At 34.5% G+C, this 18,688-nt stretch overlaps 1 protein-coding gene across 3 annotated transcripts in view; it reads left to right on the top strand.

The window, feature by feature from the left end:
• Positions 1 to 18,688, top strand: part of NIPBL (NIPBL cohesin loading factor) — a 187,960-nt gene that overhangs the window by 124,895 nt on the left and 44,377 nt on the right. For all 3 annotated transcript variants that reach the window (XM_080677539.1, XM_080677541.1, XM_080677540.1), the window contains 10 exons: positions 1,981 to 2,067; positions 4,289 to 4,520; positions 5,292 to 5,443; positions 6,008 to 6,088; positions 6,574 to 6,674; positions 9,826 to 9,964; positions 11,966 to 12,048; positions 12,620 to 12,752; positions 13,825 to 13,968; positions 17,682 to 17,771. In XM_080677539.1, coding sequence (XP_080533665.1) covers positions 1,981 to 2,067; positions 4,289 to 4,520; positions 5,292 to 5,443; positions 6,008 to 6,088; positions 6,574 to 6,674; positions 9,826 to 9,964; positions 11,966 to 12,048; positions 12,620 to 12,752; positions 13,825 to 13,968; positions 17,682 to 17,771 — 1,242 coding nt within the window. The remainder of the gene's footprint in view (positions 1 to 1,980; positions 2,068 to 4,288; positions 4,521 to 5,291; positions 5,444 to 6,007; positions 6,089 to 6,573; positions 6,675 to 9,825; positions 9,965 to 11,965; positions 12,049 to 12,619; positions 12,753 to 13,824; positions 13,969 to 17,681; positions 17,772 to 18,688) is intronic.

Below are 18,688 nucleotides of genomic sequence, written 5' to 3'. Positions count from 1 at the left end.
TTTGTACATTCCCACTCTTGGATCGAAAATACTGTTTTCAACCACTTTGTTGAATTCACAGATGTGAAGGGCTGACTAGTTAAGTTTTGGGGCAGTCAAAAGTTATACGCAAATTTGGACTGTGCTGCAGATAGGTTCCCCTAATACTTACGATATTCAGGGGTCAGCTTTACAATACAGTGTTAACCATACTATACATTACATTCCCAGAACTTATTCTTTATCTTGTAACTGAAAATTAGTACCTCTTGACCACCTTCACCCACTTTGTTCACCCCCCCATCTCTGACAACCATCAGTCTGTTCTCTGTATCTGTGACTTCAGTTGTTTGTTGTTGCTTTTTAGGTTCCATGTATAAATGAGATCATACAATTTTTGACTTTCTCTGTCTGACTTCTCTTAGCATAATGCCCTCAAGATCCATCCAAATTGTCACAAATGGCAAGATTTTCTTCTTTTTTGTGGCTGAATAATATTCCATTGTACATACATGCTACATTTTCTTCATTCATTATTGGACACTTCAGTTGCTTCCATGCCTTGGCTACTATAAATAATGCTGCCATGAACATGGAGGTGCAGATATCTCTGAATTAGTGTCTTTCTTTAGATGTATAATTGGTAGATCATATGTTCATGTTCTATTTTTAATATATTGAGGAACACTATTGTTTTCCATAGTGGCTATACCAATTTACATTCCCGCCATTAGTGCAGAAGAGTTCCCATGAGTTTGATTTTTTAAAGAGAGAGACAAGCTCTAGCTGGTTTGGCTCAGTAGATAGAGTATCTGCCCACAGACTGCGGAAGGGCCCTGTGTTCCATTCTGGTCAGAGGCACATACCTGGGTTGCAGGCTCGATCCCAGCCCCAGTCAGGGCGTGTACAAAAGGCAACCAACTGTTGGGTCTCTCTTACATTGATGTTTGTCTCTCCCCCCTCCCTTCCACTTTCTCTAAGAATCAGTGGAAAAATATCCTCGGGTGAGGATTAACAAAATAAAGAGAGATCACATAGCTAACTAGGAATTAATGTGCTATTTAGATTGATATTGCTGTGTGCAGTGAGGATATATTGATTTATTTTGTATATAGCATTATGGCATCAGTTTTCTAAGGTGTCAATGCCAATCTTGGGTTTTAATTCATAAATTCCACAATTACTAGTACATGTAACTAATAATCTCAAAGGTGAATTTGCCGAGTATTTTCAAAACATCAAAGGTTTACCAAAAGTCTCAGTAATTTAATCTGTTATGAAAATATCTAAAGCAATACTCCAGAATGAATAATGAAAATATACCTGAGTCAGTTACTCGATTGATCCTCCCATTCGACTCTTCTGAATGATTTGGTTGAGAGTTCTAGCTGCATGCTAGGAGGCTAAGAGACAGTCAATCGAAAGAATATAACAGTTGCCTCCTGGCAGAATCTCTAAATTGACTACTAATTTTTTTTTTTTAATAGAGAGAGAATCTTTGGAAATAGAGTAAAGATTTTTACTAAATAAAGCAGTGTTATTTTACATTTGTAACTCATTTACAATTTTATGCTTCTGTTATTGAAAATATTTCTTGGATTTTAAGAAATCGGAATAACATTAAAGTATGGAAGCCATGTTATAATCAGATTAACAAAATGAAATCTTGTGTGTTTTTCACATGCATGTTCAGTGTCACTGGCACAAAAGCAGGGGGCCCACCATCACAGCAAACCTAGTCTTTACTAACTATATAGTAAGAGTTGAGTTAGAAGCATGCATGTGCCCATTCTGTATTTGCTCTTCTGTCTTTCAAAAACAAGTGATTAATTCTCTACATAATTCAGACTTGAGTAGAGGATCTAAGTTGGAAAGTTTTCTGTTCTTCAAGAGGGTGGTAATGTTATATACTACATAGTCTAAAGGGGATAGTTGTATAGAATATTTTTTAATTTATAACTTTACCAGTGATGGATAAAAGAGTTTATGTTGCAATTTTAGCTTTCCACTGAAAAAACTGTGAAAGTCCTAAATATCTTGGAGAAGAATATTCAAGATGGATCAAAGCTTTCCACTTTGTTAAATCATGTAAGTTTAAGATCTATATTGTTAATTTTACCCTTACTATTGTTAAGATTAATTTTTTTCATAGGAACATTGATTTAATTTGAGCTTGTTACCACTATTTACTAGTTACATTCATTAGCATGGATGTTAGAGTTGCACTTTTAGCAATTCGAAATTCATTTTACATATTGTCAACTCACAGCTTTGACATAAAAAAGAATAAAAATGACAGGTGTAAATTCATTTAATTTAAAGGACTGTTCTTTAATCTTCCATTATGCTCTTTCTTGTGTAAGTGTATGAGTGTGTTTAAAATGTCCTTTCATTTATGAAATGGTAGTAGGTAGTACTTCTTTTTCTTGACCTTCTTTGGAAAAAATAGTTAGAAATCTTATGCTGATTTTCTAATGTATCCTAAAACATTAATTCTTATATGCCGTATTTATACCTAGCTCAAATGGTTGTTGAAAGGATTAAATAAGTCAATTCATGTAAAGTGCTTAACAGTGTCTGGTACATTGTAAATTCTCAATAAATGTTAACTGGAACTGTTATTACCTTTTAGGATGTTTATCTCAAAAGCAATAGCAACATGGTATAATGATTTATGAGTGCAAGTCCATTGCCTGAGATTTGCTTTCCTGGCATTGTAGCAGATATTCAAAATCATACGTGCACTCAAATTGGTCTTGATGTCTCTTTCATTAATGAATAGATAGTGATGTTTACAGGTGTTTGATATAAATAAGAATTGGGGAAGGTTTTGAATTAATGAATATTCTTTATTTTTAAAAGTCTGATTTTAAAAATAGTATATTTATTTTAAAATTTTTCCAAAACATAAAAAGCACAAAAGATCCATATTCCCATCCATCAATAGCTACTCTTAACACTTTTGATATACATACTTTCATTTTTATATGTAAATACATACTATGTATATTTCATGCATACACTGGATTTTATCTCATGAAGGAAATGTTCTTGATGTTTTCAGAAGCCACAGGATCTGATGTATATAGAATTAAAAATGTAGGATTATAATCTCAGGTGGTATTAATGGCTTATTAAATATATCCATATTTTTCCAATGCCCTCTCTAAATTAGTTTTTGAATCATAGAAACAAAAGGTTTAGAGAAACCTATAATGGCAGTATACTTCAACTTTGGTCTGTAAGTTTTATTTAAAATACTTTAGCAAGAAGTTATGATAAATATCATCAAGAATCTAGAGTTCTAGAGAGCTAGCTGATTTAGTCTTAATGAAATTATTTTCATTCCTGAAAACCTTAGTCTTAATGTTTGGTGTGAATGATGAACCTGCTTAACTGATTCAAACAGCAATTTTAATGTCAAAGAAAAGTTACTTTATCTTATTTTTAAGTAGGTATGTAAGCAGTAAAATGAAAGAAGGCTGAAGAGTTAGAAAAAAGTAATCAAGTTTTTAGGCATTAGTAATTAGCCCCTCTCTGCTTTACATATAATATGCTTTTACTTATTCCTTTTCCAATGTATAAACTTTGAATAGCATGCATATAAAAGTATTTCTTGAATATAAAGTTGGTATTTCATAACTAAGGATATGGTAGAGGGTTTTTATTTTATAAGATTAAAAGCCACCCCTTCACAATTGTAATGGAGGCTGCTGATATGTAAATTAAAATCTGGTCTTCAGGCAGTTGTTGCATTAACCATTTTAGAAAATAAGTTGTATTCAGTTAAATGCATACTCATTGCTTTTAATCTCAATTTCAAAATTACAGTGTTGTTGAAAAACAGGTATTAGAAATGACTGAGTCAGTAACATTTTATAACTTTTAAATAAGGCTCTACCTTTTGTTATTGTTAATTTTTGCTTTGTTCTCACAACAGCAGAATTTATAAAGTTTTTTTTTACTATCATAATGTTTACACCCCAAACACAAACTTTTTTATATGTATAAAATTATAGTCTTTAGCTAAAATCTTATATTTAGATAAAGTGCACAGGTGAAGATAACTATAACTTTGTCATAGGAGTATCATCTAGTGGTGAAATTAGGAAACAGTATATATTATGTTGAAACAAAGTAATATCAAGATTTTTACTTCATTCCAAATGTCCTTTAAAGAATATACACAGATCAAAACTCTTACCATGTTTTCCACCCATTAAAATAAAATATATCATAATTTATTTTCTTACATTTTAAGGTATAAATGTGTTTATTTCTACTTTAATAACAATCTGCTGTTTTATAGAATAATGATACTGAAGAAGAAGAAAGGTTATGGAGAGACCTGATTATGGAGAGAGTTACAAAATCAGCAGATGCCTGTCTTACAACTATCAACATTATGACATCCCCTAATATGCCAAAAGCTGTATATATTGAGGATGTAATTGAAAGAGTTATACAGTACACTAAATTTCATTTGCAGAATACACTTTATCCTCAGTATGATCCTGTTTACAGATTAGATCCTCATGGAGGTTGGTTTGCCCTTTTATATTGATAGTTTTTAGTATAATATCAAAATTACCTGTTATATAATTTTACCATGTTGGATGGGTCAGAATGCGATGACTTAAAATGGCATAAAATTATTAGATTACATAGATTATAATAAACACTGCCTTTGATTTGACTAGAATGTAAAGCTTTTAGTTAATGTAGTACTTGTTCCGTTATTTCTTTAGCACCTATTTATGTATAATAAAGTAATTTCTACTGGTCGGGAAAATCCCAGATAGTATTAGCTTCTGGTTCCATTTATCACTTCCTCTTAATTTTTCTCAAAATATTAGTTATCTACAAAATGGATTGATTTAGGATATATATTCTTTCTATTATTTCTAACCTTTATAAATGAGCAATGAACTAGTTAACATGTATATGGTTGAAGAGAAAAGGATAAACTTGGTCATGAATAACCTACATTTGGTTACCTATTGAATAATTGCAAGATAACTTAAAGGGAAATATAATCTTACTATCTTACAATACAAAAATAGAAATAAAAATGAAGTAATATTTTAGATAACAAGAATTTAACAGCCACTGAAATGTGCCATACAGTATTGTTAAAAGAATGTTTATTTTCTAAATAAATAGCTAGAGAGTAATTTTCTCTCTTAATAAATAACCAGGTTATATTTTTATATAGGGGGAAAAGTGTGTCCTTTTAATTCAGAAAACAGTTTTATTGCTGTTTATTAAAAATTATTGAAAGTTTATATATTCCTTGTTTTGACTTTTTTTAGGAGGCTTATTAAGTTCAAAGGCAAAACGGGCAAAGTGTTCTACCCATAAGCAGAGAGTAATAGTAATGCTTTATAATAAAGTTTGTGACATTGTTAGCAGCTTATCAGAATTGCTGGAGATACAACTCCTTACAGACACAACAATTCTTCAGGTAAGTTTTTTTGAAGCATTTTTATATTTATAGAACAAATTATTTAAGACTAGAGGGTTTACTTTAATTCAGTATAACCTTGCTCACTTGATGATAATACCAGCATTGTTTTAGTTTTTCATGCAGAGTATATCTTAAATTGAAATAAATTCCAGGGAAATTTTAAAAAGAAATATTTGGTGCAGCAGACAGGTGATTAAATGTAGTATAAATTCTAAACTCTTAAGTTCTTGGAAAGATAAGTTATTATTTTCTTTAAAATATGTGAGGATATTTTCATCCAGAATGGCAGCAATGTCTTTTTGTTTTTCCATATTCTGTGACATCAATTCTAAAGGTGGAGATGAGAGGAATGGTAGCTGTGAGGGAAGGAATGTGCTAATGTGTTTGAGGATGAATGGGATCAGAGAAAGAACTAGATGCTGATTGATGAGGGGAAAATAAATGTGCTCTCAGTGTTTTCCAGTAAGTTTGTGAATGTTTTTAGAATTTAGTAAGGTAGAATGTTACTGAAATCAACTAGAGATGTGTACTGATTACTCTTTTTTTTATGTGTGCGTGCAGGTATCATCAATGGGAATAACACCATTTTTTGTGGAAAATGTCAGTGAACTACAATTGTGTGCCATTAAGTTAGTCACTGCAGTAAGTATAATCAATTGGTATTTTAGTTTATCCCCCCAGGAAAATATTGATATAATTTAATCCAAACTTGCAAAAATTAATGCAGATTCAGGTTTTCCATAGATTCATTTCAACATAAGGTCTTTTTAGTGTGCCTTAGATTTTAAGCACTTCTAAATACTTAAAAATCTTTACGTTAGTAATTCTGTAATATTTATTACAAAATCAGAATTGCTTAAAATTATTTGAATCTTATCTTACTTTCCATACTCTGACTTCTGTAAGAATATTATTAATGATAGCAAAGTTAAGCAGATTACCCTAGTCATTGCTATTAAAGATATTGACAACATTTTCAATTTAAATGACAGATTTTTTTTGGGGGGGGGGATTTTTTTTTATTTTTTTTTGGCAGATTATATTTTTATCACATTATAGTAGCATTTTTGTTTTGTCTTTAAATAATTATAACAAACTTAATTTGGAATCTTATAATTACTAAACAGGTATTCTCAAGATATGAAAAACATAGGCAGTTAATTTTGGAAGAAATTTTTACTTCACTTGCAAGATTACCAACCAGCAAGAGGAGTTTAAGGAACTTCAGGTAATTATAGCAAAGGCCAAGTGTAATAAAGAACTGCATTATATTGTAGCCATTACATATTCTTCATCATTTTTTTCTTATTTTTTTTTATTTTAATGATCAAATAATAAAGGCAGTTCTGTCAAAATAGCATGAAGAATAGCTTAGATATGTGAAATAACAGTGCACATTTGCAGAATTTAAAGAAGTTCAGTGATTATCAAGTGTAAAGATCTGTGGCAGGATTTTTCAGTCTCGGTGCTAGTGACATTCTGAGCCAGATAATACTTAGTTGTGTGGGGCTGTCTTTGTAACATGCTTAGCAGCATCCCTGACCTCTACTTACTAGATGCAAGAGCAAAACCCCTCCTTCCAATGATTGAGAACCAAAATTTTCTCCAGACAATGACAAATGTCCCCTGAGAAGCAAAGTCATCCGTAGTTAAGAATCACTGGTCAGGGGGTGGGAGGGGTACGGAGATTCGGGAGAATCATTGGTCTGTGAGAAAAAAAATGGAAATTGGCTCTAAAGAGTCACAGGCAGTTCAAGAATTTTATTAGCCATAATAAGGAACTTGGACTTGATCCTTTATATAGTAGGAACTACTAAATACTGTTTTTATGATGTGTCTTGGTGTGGTCCTCTTTGGATTCCTTTTGTTTGGGGTTCTGTGGGCTTCCTGGACTTGTAAGTCTATTTCTTTCACCAGGTGGGGGAAGTTTTCTGTCATTATTTCTTCAAATAGGTTTTCAATATCTTGCTCTCTCTCTTCTTCTGGCACCCCCATAATTTGGATGTTGGTACGCTTGAAGTTGTCCCAGAGGCTCCTTACACTATCTTCATATTTTTTTATTCTTTTTTCTTTTTCTTTCCCGGTTGGGTGTTTTTTGCTTCTTCATATTTCATTTGACTTGATTCTTGCGATCCTCTAGTCTGCTGTTGGATCTTTGTATATTACTTTTTATTTCAGTCAGTGTATGCTTAATTTCTAGTTGGTCCTTTTTCATATCCTCGAGGGTCTCGCTAAATTTATCGGCCTTTTCTAGAAAATTCTTGAGTAACCTTATAACCGTGGTTCTGAACTCTATATCAAGTCATTTGCTTTCCTCCATTTCTTTCATTTGTGATCTGTTTCTTTGTCTCCGCATTTTGGCTGCTTCCCTGTGTTGATAGAGTGGCTTTGTGTGCTAGGTATCCTATAGGGCCCAGTGGCTCAGCCTCCCCAGTTACCTGAGGTGGACACGCTTGGTGCACCCCTTTGTGGGCTCTGTGCACAGTCTTATTGTAGTTAAGCCTTGATTGTGGTTATCACTGGGAGGAATTGACCTCCAGGCCAATTGGCTGTGAGGATCAGCTCTGTCTATGGTGGGAGAACTTCTGTGCTGGAGACACCCTTATGAGACAAGACTTGCAAAAGCCTCTGTGCACAGCTTGGGGGGGGGGTCTCAGGGTATCAACAGGACGGAGCAAACAGCTATGGCTGATTCTCAGCCCTGCCTAAGATGCCCCCGGGTCCCAGTGTCCCTCAGTAATCGCTGCAAGCACCTCTGAGAGAAAGCTGCCCTCGAGTTTCGCCCGCTGCCAGACAGTTCAGTTTCTCCCTGAATGAGTCTGGGTCTCCAGAGTCTCACCCGAAATTGGAATTCAGAGCATTCGGGGTTTTTTGTCTCCCTCCCAATTGAGAAAGCCAACCGCGTACTCAGTTGCCTGCCCCCTCCGCGCGTGCGCCTCTGTACCCCTGCCTTCCACAGCTCCTGTGAGTCTCAGTGTGCTTTTCTCTTTCCTTCTAGTTGTAGAATTTCCACTCAGCCAGCTTTCCTGTGGTTCTGGATGATGTCCGTTTTGTCTTTTAGTTGTAGTTTTGAAATTGAGTGTGAGGCAGCAGTTTAGGTGTTTACCTATGCCTCCATCTTGGTTTCTCTAAATACTGTTTTTAAAAGAGAGCAGAAAGATTGCTCTAACAGCAATATAGAGAGTAGACATAAAGATTAAATGCTCTTAAATCACTAAGCACAGGGTAACTAAGGAATGCTATCAATTGCTATAGTCAGCATTTTATCTTTGTTGTCATAGTTAATCATTATCATAACTATCATTATAATATTCCTGAGTAACTGAATGTGTTGATCTGGTATATAGAATTAGATTGCTTTCAAGGCTGTCTTCTGTAAAATAATTTTTACCTTAATTTTTTATACTAATTGTATATTGATAAGCATCTGTTGTCTATTAAACCTCTAGAAAAGCTATCAGCATATAAAATAATTCCTATGTTTTGATAATATCTTTAGATCAAAAGATTTAGAATATTTTTTATATTCTATAAGATAAGATGATCAAGAGCTGACTGTGGAGCAGATTTTAATAATAATGAATACCAGAATGCATGGGCATTTTGAAATCTTGAAGACTTTTCTCATTTGAAAAATCATTTTGAGAAATCCATAATAATAAAAGCATAATATGCAAATCGACCGAACAGCTGAACTGCAGGACAACCATCCAGACAACCATGCTATGACACCGACTGGCGCCAGGCCAGCCAAGGCGGGTGCCGTGCAATTGGTCGGGGGCCCGGCCATTGTCCAGTGATCGCCCTGCAGAGGGAGGCTCAGGCCACCCGCCGGCGGGGCGATCAATTGGGGGACTCCACAATTGACCCAAAGAGGGAGGCCCAGGCCACCGACTGGCTGGATGCAGCGGGTGGGCGGGGCTTCCCTCTGCGGGACAATCCATTGCGGAGCCCCAGCCAGGTGGGCGGGGCCTACCACTTTGGGGTGATCAATTGCGAGGCTCCCAGACTGTGAGAGGGCACAGGCCAGGCTGAGGGACCCCCTCCCCTCCAGTGCATGAATTTTGTGCACTGGGCCTCTAGTATTTTATATTTTTCCCTATAAACTTTTTATGTGCAGCACAGAGTATGAAAATTTGTATTAAATGTTGCATTTTCCTTTGACTATTTTAATTAAGTATGTATAGGGATTTAGTTAGCATTTTTTCTAATTTATTAAAAATAATTAGACATGATGCTATTATAAGCACTAAAGATAATGTCTTAGAAGTATTGGTAAAAAAAAGCATCCTGAAACTTTCAGATGGTAGATTACATTAAAAATGAAATTCCCTTTATACTCTGTATGAATGATTTAAATATTTTCTTCTCCATTGAAGGTTAAACAGTAGTGATATGGATGGAGAGCCTATGTATATTCAGATGGTTACAGCACTGGTTTTACAATTAATTCAGTGTGTAGTACACTTACCATCATCAGAGAAGGATTCTAATTCAGAAGAGGACTCAAATAAAAAAGTAAGAAATCTTTTATAAGGTTTATAACTTTGTATTTTTTTAAAAAAAGCACATATATTCTCTGCCAATCTTATATAACTGAAGTTCTTATTTAGGGCTTCATGGCTAGGCTTTTTAGGATCCTTAATAGAGCACTAATCCAGGTTTAAGGAGACTTGAGTTCTGGTAGACTGATATATCTACCAGTAATGAAACACACAAATCATTTGAATCTGAGTTTTGTTTCTTCAGCTATAAAATGGAAATGGTAGTACCTAACAAGCCTATCATACCAAGTTGTAAAACTCAAGTGAGATATTGAATGTGAAACTGAATGTTATAATATGTAATATCTATATTAGTACAAAACATAATTTAAATCACAAATAAAATGAATTCATGCCCTCACTATTAAGTAAATCATAACTAGTTAAGCTTTTGGTTTGTAGCTTTTACATACTAATGCTTATAATTTTTCCAAGTTTTTATAATACTGCTTCAGAAAAATTAAAAAAAAACAGGGATAATTTTATATCTTTATTCCATTATATCCAGATATATGTGTGTGTGTAAAATTTTAATTAAGTGAAAAATGCATATCAACAAAGTTAGGTCCCTCTTGTTTCTTTGTCCTTTCCTAATCCCATTATTCTCTCTTCAGTCTTCCCTTTCTTACCATCTGTGACCTGTATCATAACAGTGTTTACTCCGTCCATTTTTGTATTTACTAGAGGCCTGGTGCATGAATTCATGCACGGGTGGGGTCCAACCAGCCCGCCCCGATCCAGGCTGATTGGGGCCAGGCCGGCTGGCAAGAGGAGCCGCGGGAAGTTGGCCGCCCAGCCCCGCCCACGATCGGGTCTGTTGGCCGGCCACAGTGCGCGTTATAGCAACCGGTTGTCCCGGTTGCTTGGCTTTTATATATATAGATCTGCATAAATTTGATACAGAATTTTTTCTTATTTAAATAAATAATATACTGATGGCCCTAACTGATTTTACTCAGTGGATAGAGCATTGACTTGTGGACCAAAAGGTCCTGGGTTCAGTTCCAGTCAAGGGCATGTATCTTGGTTGCAGGCTTCTCCCCGGCCTGGACCCTGGTCAGGGCACGTGCAGAAGGCATCCAGTCGATGTGTTTCTCTCACATCAATGTTTCTGGCTTTCCCTCTCTCTTCCACTGTCCCTAAAAATCAATGGAAAAATATCCTCAGATGAAGATTAACAACATCAACAAATAGTAATAATAATAATAATAATAATATACTGACATATTTACAACTAATTTTTTCACTCAACATTGTTTTAGTAGATATAACTGAATAATACTGGATTCTTTTTTACTTGATTAAACATATTGCATAACTATAGCAAAACTTAGAGCAAGAGTTTCTCTAGATATACTAGAAGTAGAATATTAAATCTTAGTGTACATATAGCTTTACTGGAACTTGTCAGCTTGCTCAACAAAGTAAGTGTTCTAGTTTACATTCTTACTTTTTGATTTTACTTAGTCGGGTCAGTGTGAAATTATACCATGTTTTATTTTGCATTTTCCTGGCTAATAGTGAATTTTTCAAATATTCACCTTTTGGTTTCCAAAACTGTGAATTGACTATTTATATTCTAGCTTTTAAACTTCTAATGAAGGAATTAAATTTTCTTTTGTATTATTATTCATGTTTTATAAACTTTGAGCTTGTAATGTTTTTGTATTTTCAATCACTTTTGTATTCTGACCTAGATCATGATATGCAATTAATTAGTATTGTATTTGTTAACCACATTTGTCACTCGTACATATTTTAATAAATTAACATGAACTCTCAATATTTTCATTTAGTTTTTATGAAGTATTGAAATATGTCTGAAATGCTAATTGTAGCGTTTCTCTTTATATAAAAAAATACTTAAGTGTTTTAGTATTTTAATGTATTACACATATTCAGTAATAACATGGCATTAGCAACTTAATTGCTATTTGCTGGTTATATTCGTATAAATTTATTTTTCTCAATCTAGGTCGACCAAGATGTTGTCATTACCAACTCTTATGAAACAGCCATGCGAACAGCTCAAAACTTCCTTTCCATCTTCCTTAAAAAGTGAGTATGGTAACATAATCTGATTTTTATTTTTCCAGTATAGAGAATAGTTTGTTTATTTTAAGTAAAAGATTAATCCAATTTTCTGCCATAAACTTTTGTATATCTCTCTGGCTCTTGATTTCCTGATCTTTAAAATGAAGTACTTGGAATATTAAAATCTAAAATTTTGTGAACTTGCTTATATGTTGGGTTCCAAAAGTGAAAGTACTAGATTGAAATTCTGTAATTTTTTTTCAGTACACTTTGGGGCATTCTATCAAATAGGAAAGTTGTAGAAAGGGGTTACTTTGCCTTCATAAAAATTTATGGTAAACTCATAGAGAGGAAAACAGTGGTCATGTTTTAAATGTGTTATACTTGCCAGAAAGTAATGTTAATATAGTCAGTAAATGAATTCCCTATAGTAGGGGGGAAATGAAGTTTGAGAAATAGATTTATTTTAAACCATGTTTTCATGTACTGTCCTAATACCTTGCTTTAGATATAAAGAAGAGAAAATTAACAAAATTTCATTCGTATTGGTGGACATGCCTCCTAAATTCACAGTCTTTTCATTATCTCTGAACAGATGTGGTAGTAAGCAAGGTGAAGAAGATTACAGACCACTATTTGAAAATTTTGTTCAAGATCTTCTTTCAACAGTCAATAAGCCTGAATGGCCAGCTGCTGAACTACTCCTTAGTTTGTTAGGGAGACTGTTGGTAAGAGTATAGAATTTAAAGATTATTAGATTACTAGAAGACAACATAATGAGGATATACTCTGATTCACAGATGATGAATTCTTTAAAAATGTGTAAGGAAATATGACCATTGCATCTCTATTTTTGCATGTTCATATAATTGTACACAATATTGTCGGTACTTGTAGAAAACTGAAATGTGACTTTCGGTGTTTTCATTTCATTACCTAAGATAATAGTACTTTAGAAACTTTTTTTTTTTGGTTTGGAACTCTTATATTGTTAGTTAAAAGCATCTCAACACTGACTCATATGTTATTGTAGTTAATTCAAAGCATGAAACTGATTAACATGAAACTGTCATTTTTAAGAATATTTCTAAAAAGACACTTTTTAGTCTTCATGTAACTCAATAGGGAAATGCAAAGAAATATTGTGATTTTTGCTTTTATTTTTAAACTACATTTGGACTTGTGCAATACAAATTGTTACAAAGCTGTTGGTACTTTACTTTCTGTGAACTGGAAAATACATTAATACTATTCTGGAACCAAGATAATGTTTCATAGACATCAGAATTCCAGTCTAAGAAATTTTAGTAATATTTTATTTTTAACAAATAAGCAGTTGAGTCTACATTTAAAGAAAGTGACGGTGTTCTTAAGGAAGTTTAAAGTATAATTTTTTAAAAATATATTTTTAATCATTTCAGAGAGGAAGGGAGAGGGAGAGCGATAGAAACATAATGATGAGAAAGAATCATTGATCAACTGTCTCCTGCATGCCCCCTACTGGGGATCAAGGCCACAACCAGGGCATGTACCCTGACTAGGAATCGAACAGTGATCTCCTGCTTGGTATATTGAGGCTCAAGCACTGAGCCATGCTGGCAGGGCTTTTTTTTTTTTTAACGTTCAGACTCCAGAAACTCAAAAGGCAATCGCTCTTTGGAAAACTATCACAAGAAAAAAAATTTATATTTCAGATAATACAACATGGATTTGAAATTTATATGATAAATTGCTATTAAAAATATACTGTCCATAAACTGGTTAAATTATATCAAAATTGCTTTTTTTATATATATATAGGTTCATCAATTCAGCAACAAGTCAACAGAGATGGCTTTAAGAGTGGCGTCTCTTGATTACCTTGGAACTGTTGCTGCCCGATTGAGGAAAGATGCCGTCACAAGCAAAATGGATCAAGGATCTATAGAGAGAATTTTAAAACAGGTATTCAGATAAAGGATTAAAATTATGGGAGTAAATAATAGTTAACTACTTTCTTTACATATTCTTATGTCAGTGTTGCATTTCATTTTGTAGGTTCAAAATAAGATTAATACTTCTAAAAGTGGGCTTTTCAAAAAGCCCTGCCAGAGAAAGTTAACAACGTCGGGAACATTGAAATGATTTACATAAATCCTTACTTTGCTTTCCTTTTACAAATTATTGTTATGAATGTATGATGTTATTTTCTGTTTGGTTTAACATAAGTTTTATTTAAATCTTTAGTTTACTGAGATGATGGTTTTTTACATCCAATCAAATTGCTACCATTTGTAGGCACCTGGATGGAATTAGAGAACATTATGCTAAGTGAAATAAGCCAGTCAATGAAAGAAAAATACCACATGATCTCACTCATTTGGGTATAATGAAAAACATTATAAACTGATGAACAAAAAGATAGATACAGAGGCAGTAAAGCATCAAACAGACTGTCAAATTACAGCGGTAAGGTTAGGGAGAGGTGGGGGAAATAAGAGATCAACTGAAGGACTTATATGCATGCATATAAGAGTAACCAACAGATGCAAAACATTGGGGGGTGAGGACATGTATGGGAGTGGGGTGGGGGGGCAATGGTAAGATATGTACACATATAATACCTTAATAAAAAAAATAAAAATAAAAAGTTTGAGGAAAAAAAAAGAAAAAAAAATTGCTTTGTACCTTTGAATGTTGTGTATCTTTATGTAGTGGGGAAAGGTGAAGAAGACTTCTTTTGATTTTATTATATGAGAGAGCTTTCTTGTTTTAGGGGGGGGAAATGTATTTTATTACTACATTTACTTTTTTTTAAGTATGGATGAGATGATAGTAATAGTATAAGTTACTTGAAAAAATTGGTAGCTAAATGATCTCTAATTCTACCACATACAGCTGTTTTCATTTTTTTCTACTCTTTTTTTTTATGTCCATAACCTTATCCATGTTGGTCATTAAAAATACCTCTAAATTTTTTAATATACTTTGTACTTTGAAAGAATTTTAAACTCACAGAAGAATTATAAGATTATTACAAAGAACTTCCATAAACTTTTTACCCAACTTCCTTAATTGTTGACAACTGATAACATTTGCTTTATCAGTCTTTTTCAAAATAACTTTCATGTGTATCTGTATATACTATTTTTTTCCCCCTAAACCATTTCACCCCCATTACCACTGGATTTCAAAGTGTGATCCTTAAACAAGTAGCACCAACATTAACATCACCTAGGAACCTGTTAAAATGCAAATTCTCAGAACTCTCCCTGGACCTACTGAATCAGAAACTCTGGGGGTAGGGCCAAGCCATCTGTGGTTTAACATATTCTCCTTTTGATACTAATCAATGCTGAAGTTTGAGAATCACTACTTGATATATATTTTCTACAAACAAAAACTCTCACTTAACTATCCACAGTACAATTATCAAAAGCAAGACATTACCATTAATATCATAACGACCATTCCTGTTTTTTTTACTGGGTTATAATTTGTTGCTATCATTATTTTAATGCTCAAGTTGTCCAAGATTTGACCAGTAAGAACCCCTGTAAGCTCACTCTTTTGTCTTTTTTGACATACTCCTATCTTTGAGGACTTTCATACTTTGTGGCACAAGATGTTTCAGGCTCATCTTTAACTTTCCTTTCCCAGCCCTAGAATCAGCCATTTCTCCAAGTACTGCTGGCTCCTTTTATTGGGAAATGGTAATTTAGAAACCAAAATCTAGGTACTAGGTGACTTTCATTATTTCTTAGAGTGGACCTAGACCTTTTATTTGTCTCATATGACCATGTAGACAGTACACTGTAACACTAGAGGGTAGTGTTATCGGTGGGTTGCTCTCTTTGTCCCCACCTGTTGCTGGTGGAAGTGGAGCTCTTGGAGTGCCACGGGAATAAAAATTTCCTGAGGCCCCCATGGGAGGGTGAGGTATCCTGGAAAGTTTTATTGATGATGTAACATTAAGGGAGTTCCCCTCCAAGGTCCCATCTCCTTCCACCATGGAAAAAGTCCAGCCTTATCTTCACTGGGGCTAGAATTACAGCCACTGCCCAGAGTCTTTGCTCCATATTTAAGCACAGTCCAGTCCAGCATCTGGCTCACTTAGCTTGTATTCCCAGCTGTAATCCATTGCATGTGGGTTGGCCATTCAGCTTCTATGGCTGCATGGCAGTCTAGCACAGGTCACAGAGCAAGCGAGGACAGAAGCAGGAACAAAGCAAGAGGAAAAAGAAATTGAGAACTCTTTGTCTCAGGGTTATAAGTAGGAGCTTAACCAATAAGTATTCAGGATTTTGTGTACTTTCCATGGCTTTGTCCTCCTAGCCAATTATCTTTGTTCCCCAGGTTAAACTGACAGGCAAGCACCTCTACATCAGCCAGACTTCTGAGCATGCGTCCATCTTCCCCTTTGCTGGACCCTTCCTTAGTGATTTGCTGGGAACGGACCAGTGGTTCCCTGGGGAAAATAAAGTTGCAGCTTCCTGCTGAAGCTGACCTGATGACTATATGCTCTATAGTCTGTATAGCCTGGCCTCCCTTTTGCTCTCTTCCTATTGTTAATAAACTAGCTAGTTACAATGGTAACAGGAGTCATTCGTAAATATTCGTATGGCTCTTGACATACTTCCAAATTATTTTTTGGAAGTTTGCAGTATACTAGTTTACAGTGTTATGACAAGTTTCTGAATTTATTCATTTCACCACTCTCCTAGAACATGGCTTATTCTAATCCTTGTTTTCTACTTAGATATATTATGAACCATACATTTGGCATTTCATGTAACAAAGCTACAGTATAAACTATAGACATGAATGTCAACTCACAGTTACGTTCTTCTCTTTATTATTTTTGATAGGACCTAAAGATTCAGTACCTTTTTGCTCCCGTATCAAATGAACACTTCACCTACTCTATATTTAGCTAGAGGCCCAGTGCACGAAATTCGTGCACGGGGGAAGGGGGTATCCCTCTGCCCGGCATGCACCCTTTCACAATCCAGGATCTCTGGCTCCTAACCACTTGCCTGCCTGCCTGCCTGATCGCCCCTAACCCCTCTGCTTGCCTGCCTGATCGCCCCTAACCATCTTGGTCCCCGCTGCCATGGCTTTGTCTGGAAGGATATCCAGAATGATGTCCAGAAGGTCGTTTGGTTGTCTGGTCTAATTAGCATATTACACTTTTATTATTATAGATATCCTACATGAAGTAAAGTACTATTTTATATTAATTATAAATAAAAATATTTCCCTTCCAGAATGTTCTTTTTAAAATAATACTCCAAAGAAACATATAACACATAATAATACAGATAATAACAGTTTCCTATATTAGATTAAAAATTTGGAGTTGTTGATTTTTACAAACAGAAAACCGGTGCTAGGACCTTTCTGCCTCTGAGGATTTAACACATTGTTCTGACCATTGTTATGTCAGCTACGTTGCTGCTTCTCAAAGAAAGATGAGATGAAGTTCGTAGAAATAAAGGCCAACTTCAGCTATCAATATATTTTCCAAAAATTGTATTATTCTGTTTCTTCCATTTAGTTGCTATACTTATATTTTCCTTTTTATTATTTGTTATTTTTTCCTCTGATTTGTGTTGGCAACTTTGGAATTTATTAAAGTACATTAGTAATATTTTTGTCTTATTTGGCTTATTTTATAGGTTTCAGGAGGAGAAGATGAAATCCAGCAATTGCAAAAAGCATTGCTTGATTACTTGGAGGAAAACACTGAGACTGATCCTTCACTAGTGGTAGGATTCTTTCAGCTTTTTTTTTTTTTTTAAATACAACATGCTTATTCAAATTGGGTCTGAAAGAAAATTGGGAAATATGAAGGGGGAAATTGTCTGGAATGTCGATTTTTTAAACAAAAGGGTAGTTGATAATCTAAACAGAAAAGAATGGTTATGGATTGACTTGTCTTATATGGAATTCTGGTGCAGATATTATACTGTACAGTAAGCCCTTGATTTTGTGGACCTCGATTTAATGAACTTCAGATTTAATGGACAAAATTTCCTGTCCATATGTCATATGTGAAAATTAACACCCTGTTAATTTTAAAATGCTTTTAACCAATATTTGCTTATGATTAACAGGTTATTAATTCACTGTTATTTTTAACAACTTTTAGCGATAGGCCAGAGGTGGGCAAACTTTTTGACTCGAGGGCCCAAATGGGTTCTTAAACTGGACCGGAGGGCCGGAACAAAAGCATGGATGGAGTGTTTGTGTGAACTAATATAAATTCAAAGTAAAGGAGCGGAGGGGAGAGCAAGAGAACCGGATAGAACAGCCGGATCCGGCCCGCGGGCCGTAGTTTGCCCGCGGCTGGAATAGGCCATATGTTGAAAAGAAACACTGTAGTAATTTCACCTACATAAATAAATATATATCTACAACTACCGTCTACATGTTTAAATCCAAGAGTCACTGCTCATAAACAATGTTTGGCGAATCATTAGCACATGATCATCCGTATTGTGCATGGTGATTGGTTCCATTGTTGCCTTGTGGCATGACTTTCTGCAGCAGTTTTAATGCGTGCTGTCCAATATTACCACGTGCACTAAACCACACCTCAGCTGTGTGCAATTGTTTACTCAGAGTGACTGGTGAATGTATGCATTTACTAGACCTATTCCGTATAAATTTAAAATTACAGTAA

This window comes from Plecotus auritus (genome assembly GCF_963455305.1).
Source record: "Plecotus auritus genome assembly, chromosome: 7".
Taxonomy (NCBI): Eukaryota; Metazoa; Chordata; class Mammalia; order Chiroptera; family Vespertilionidae; genus Plecotus; species Plecotus auritus.
The sequence above is the reverse complement of the archived record's forward strand: the minus strand, read 5'-3'. Positions and strand labels throughout refer to the sequence as shown.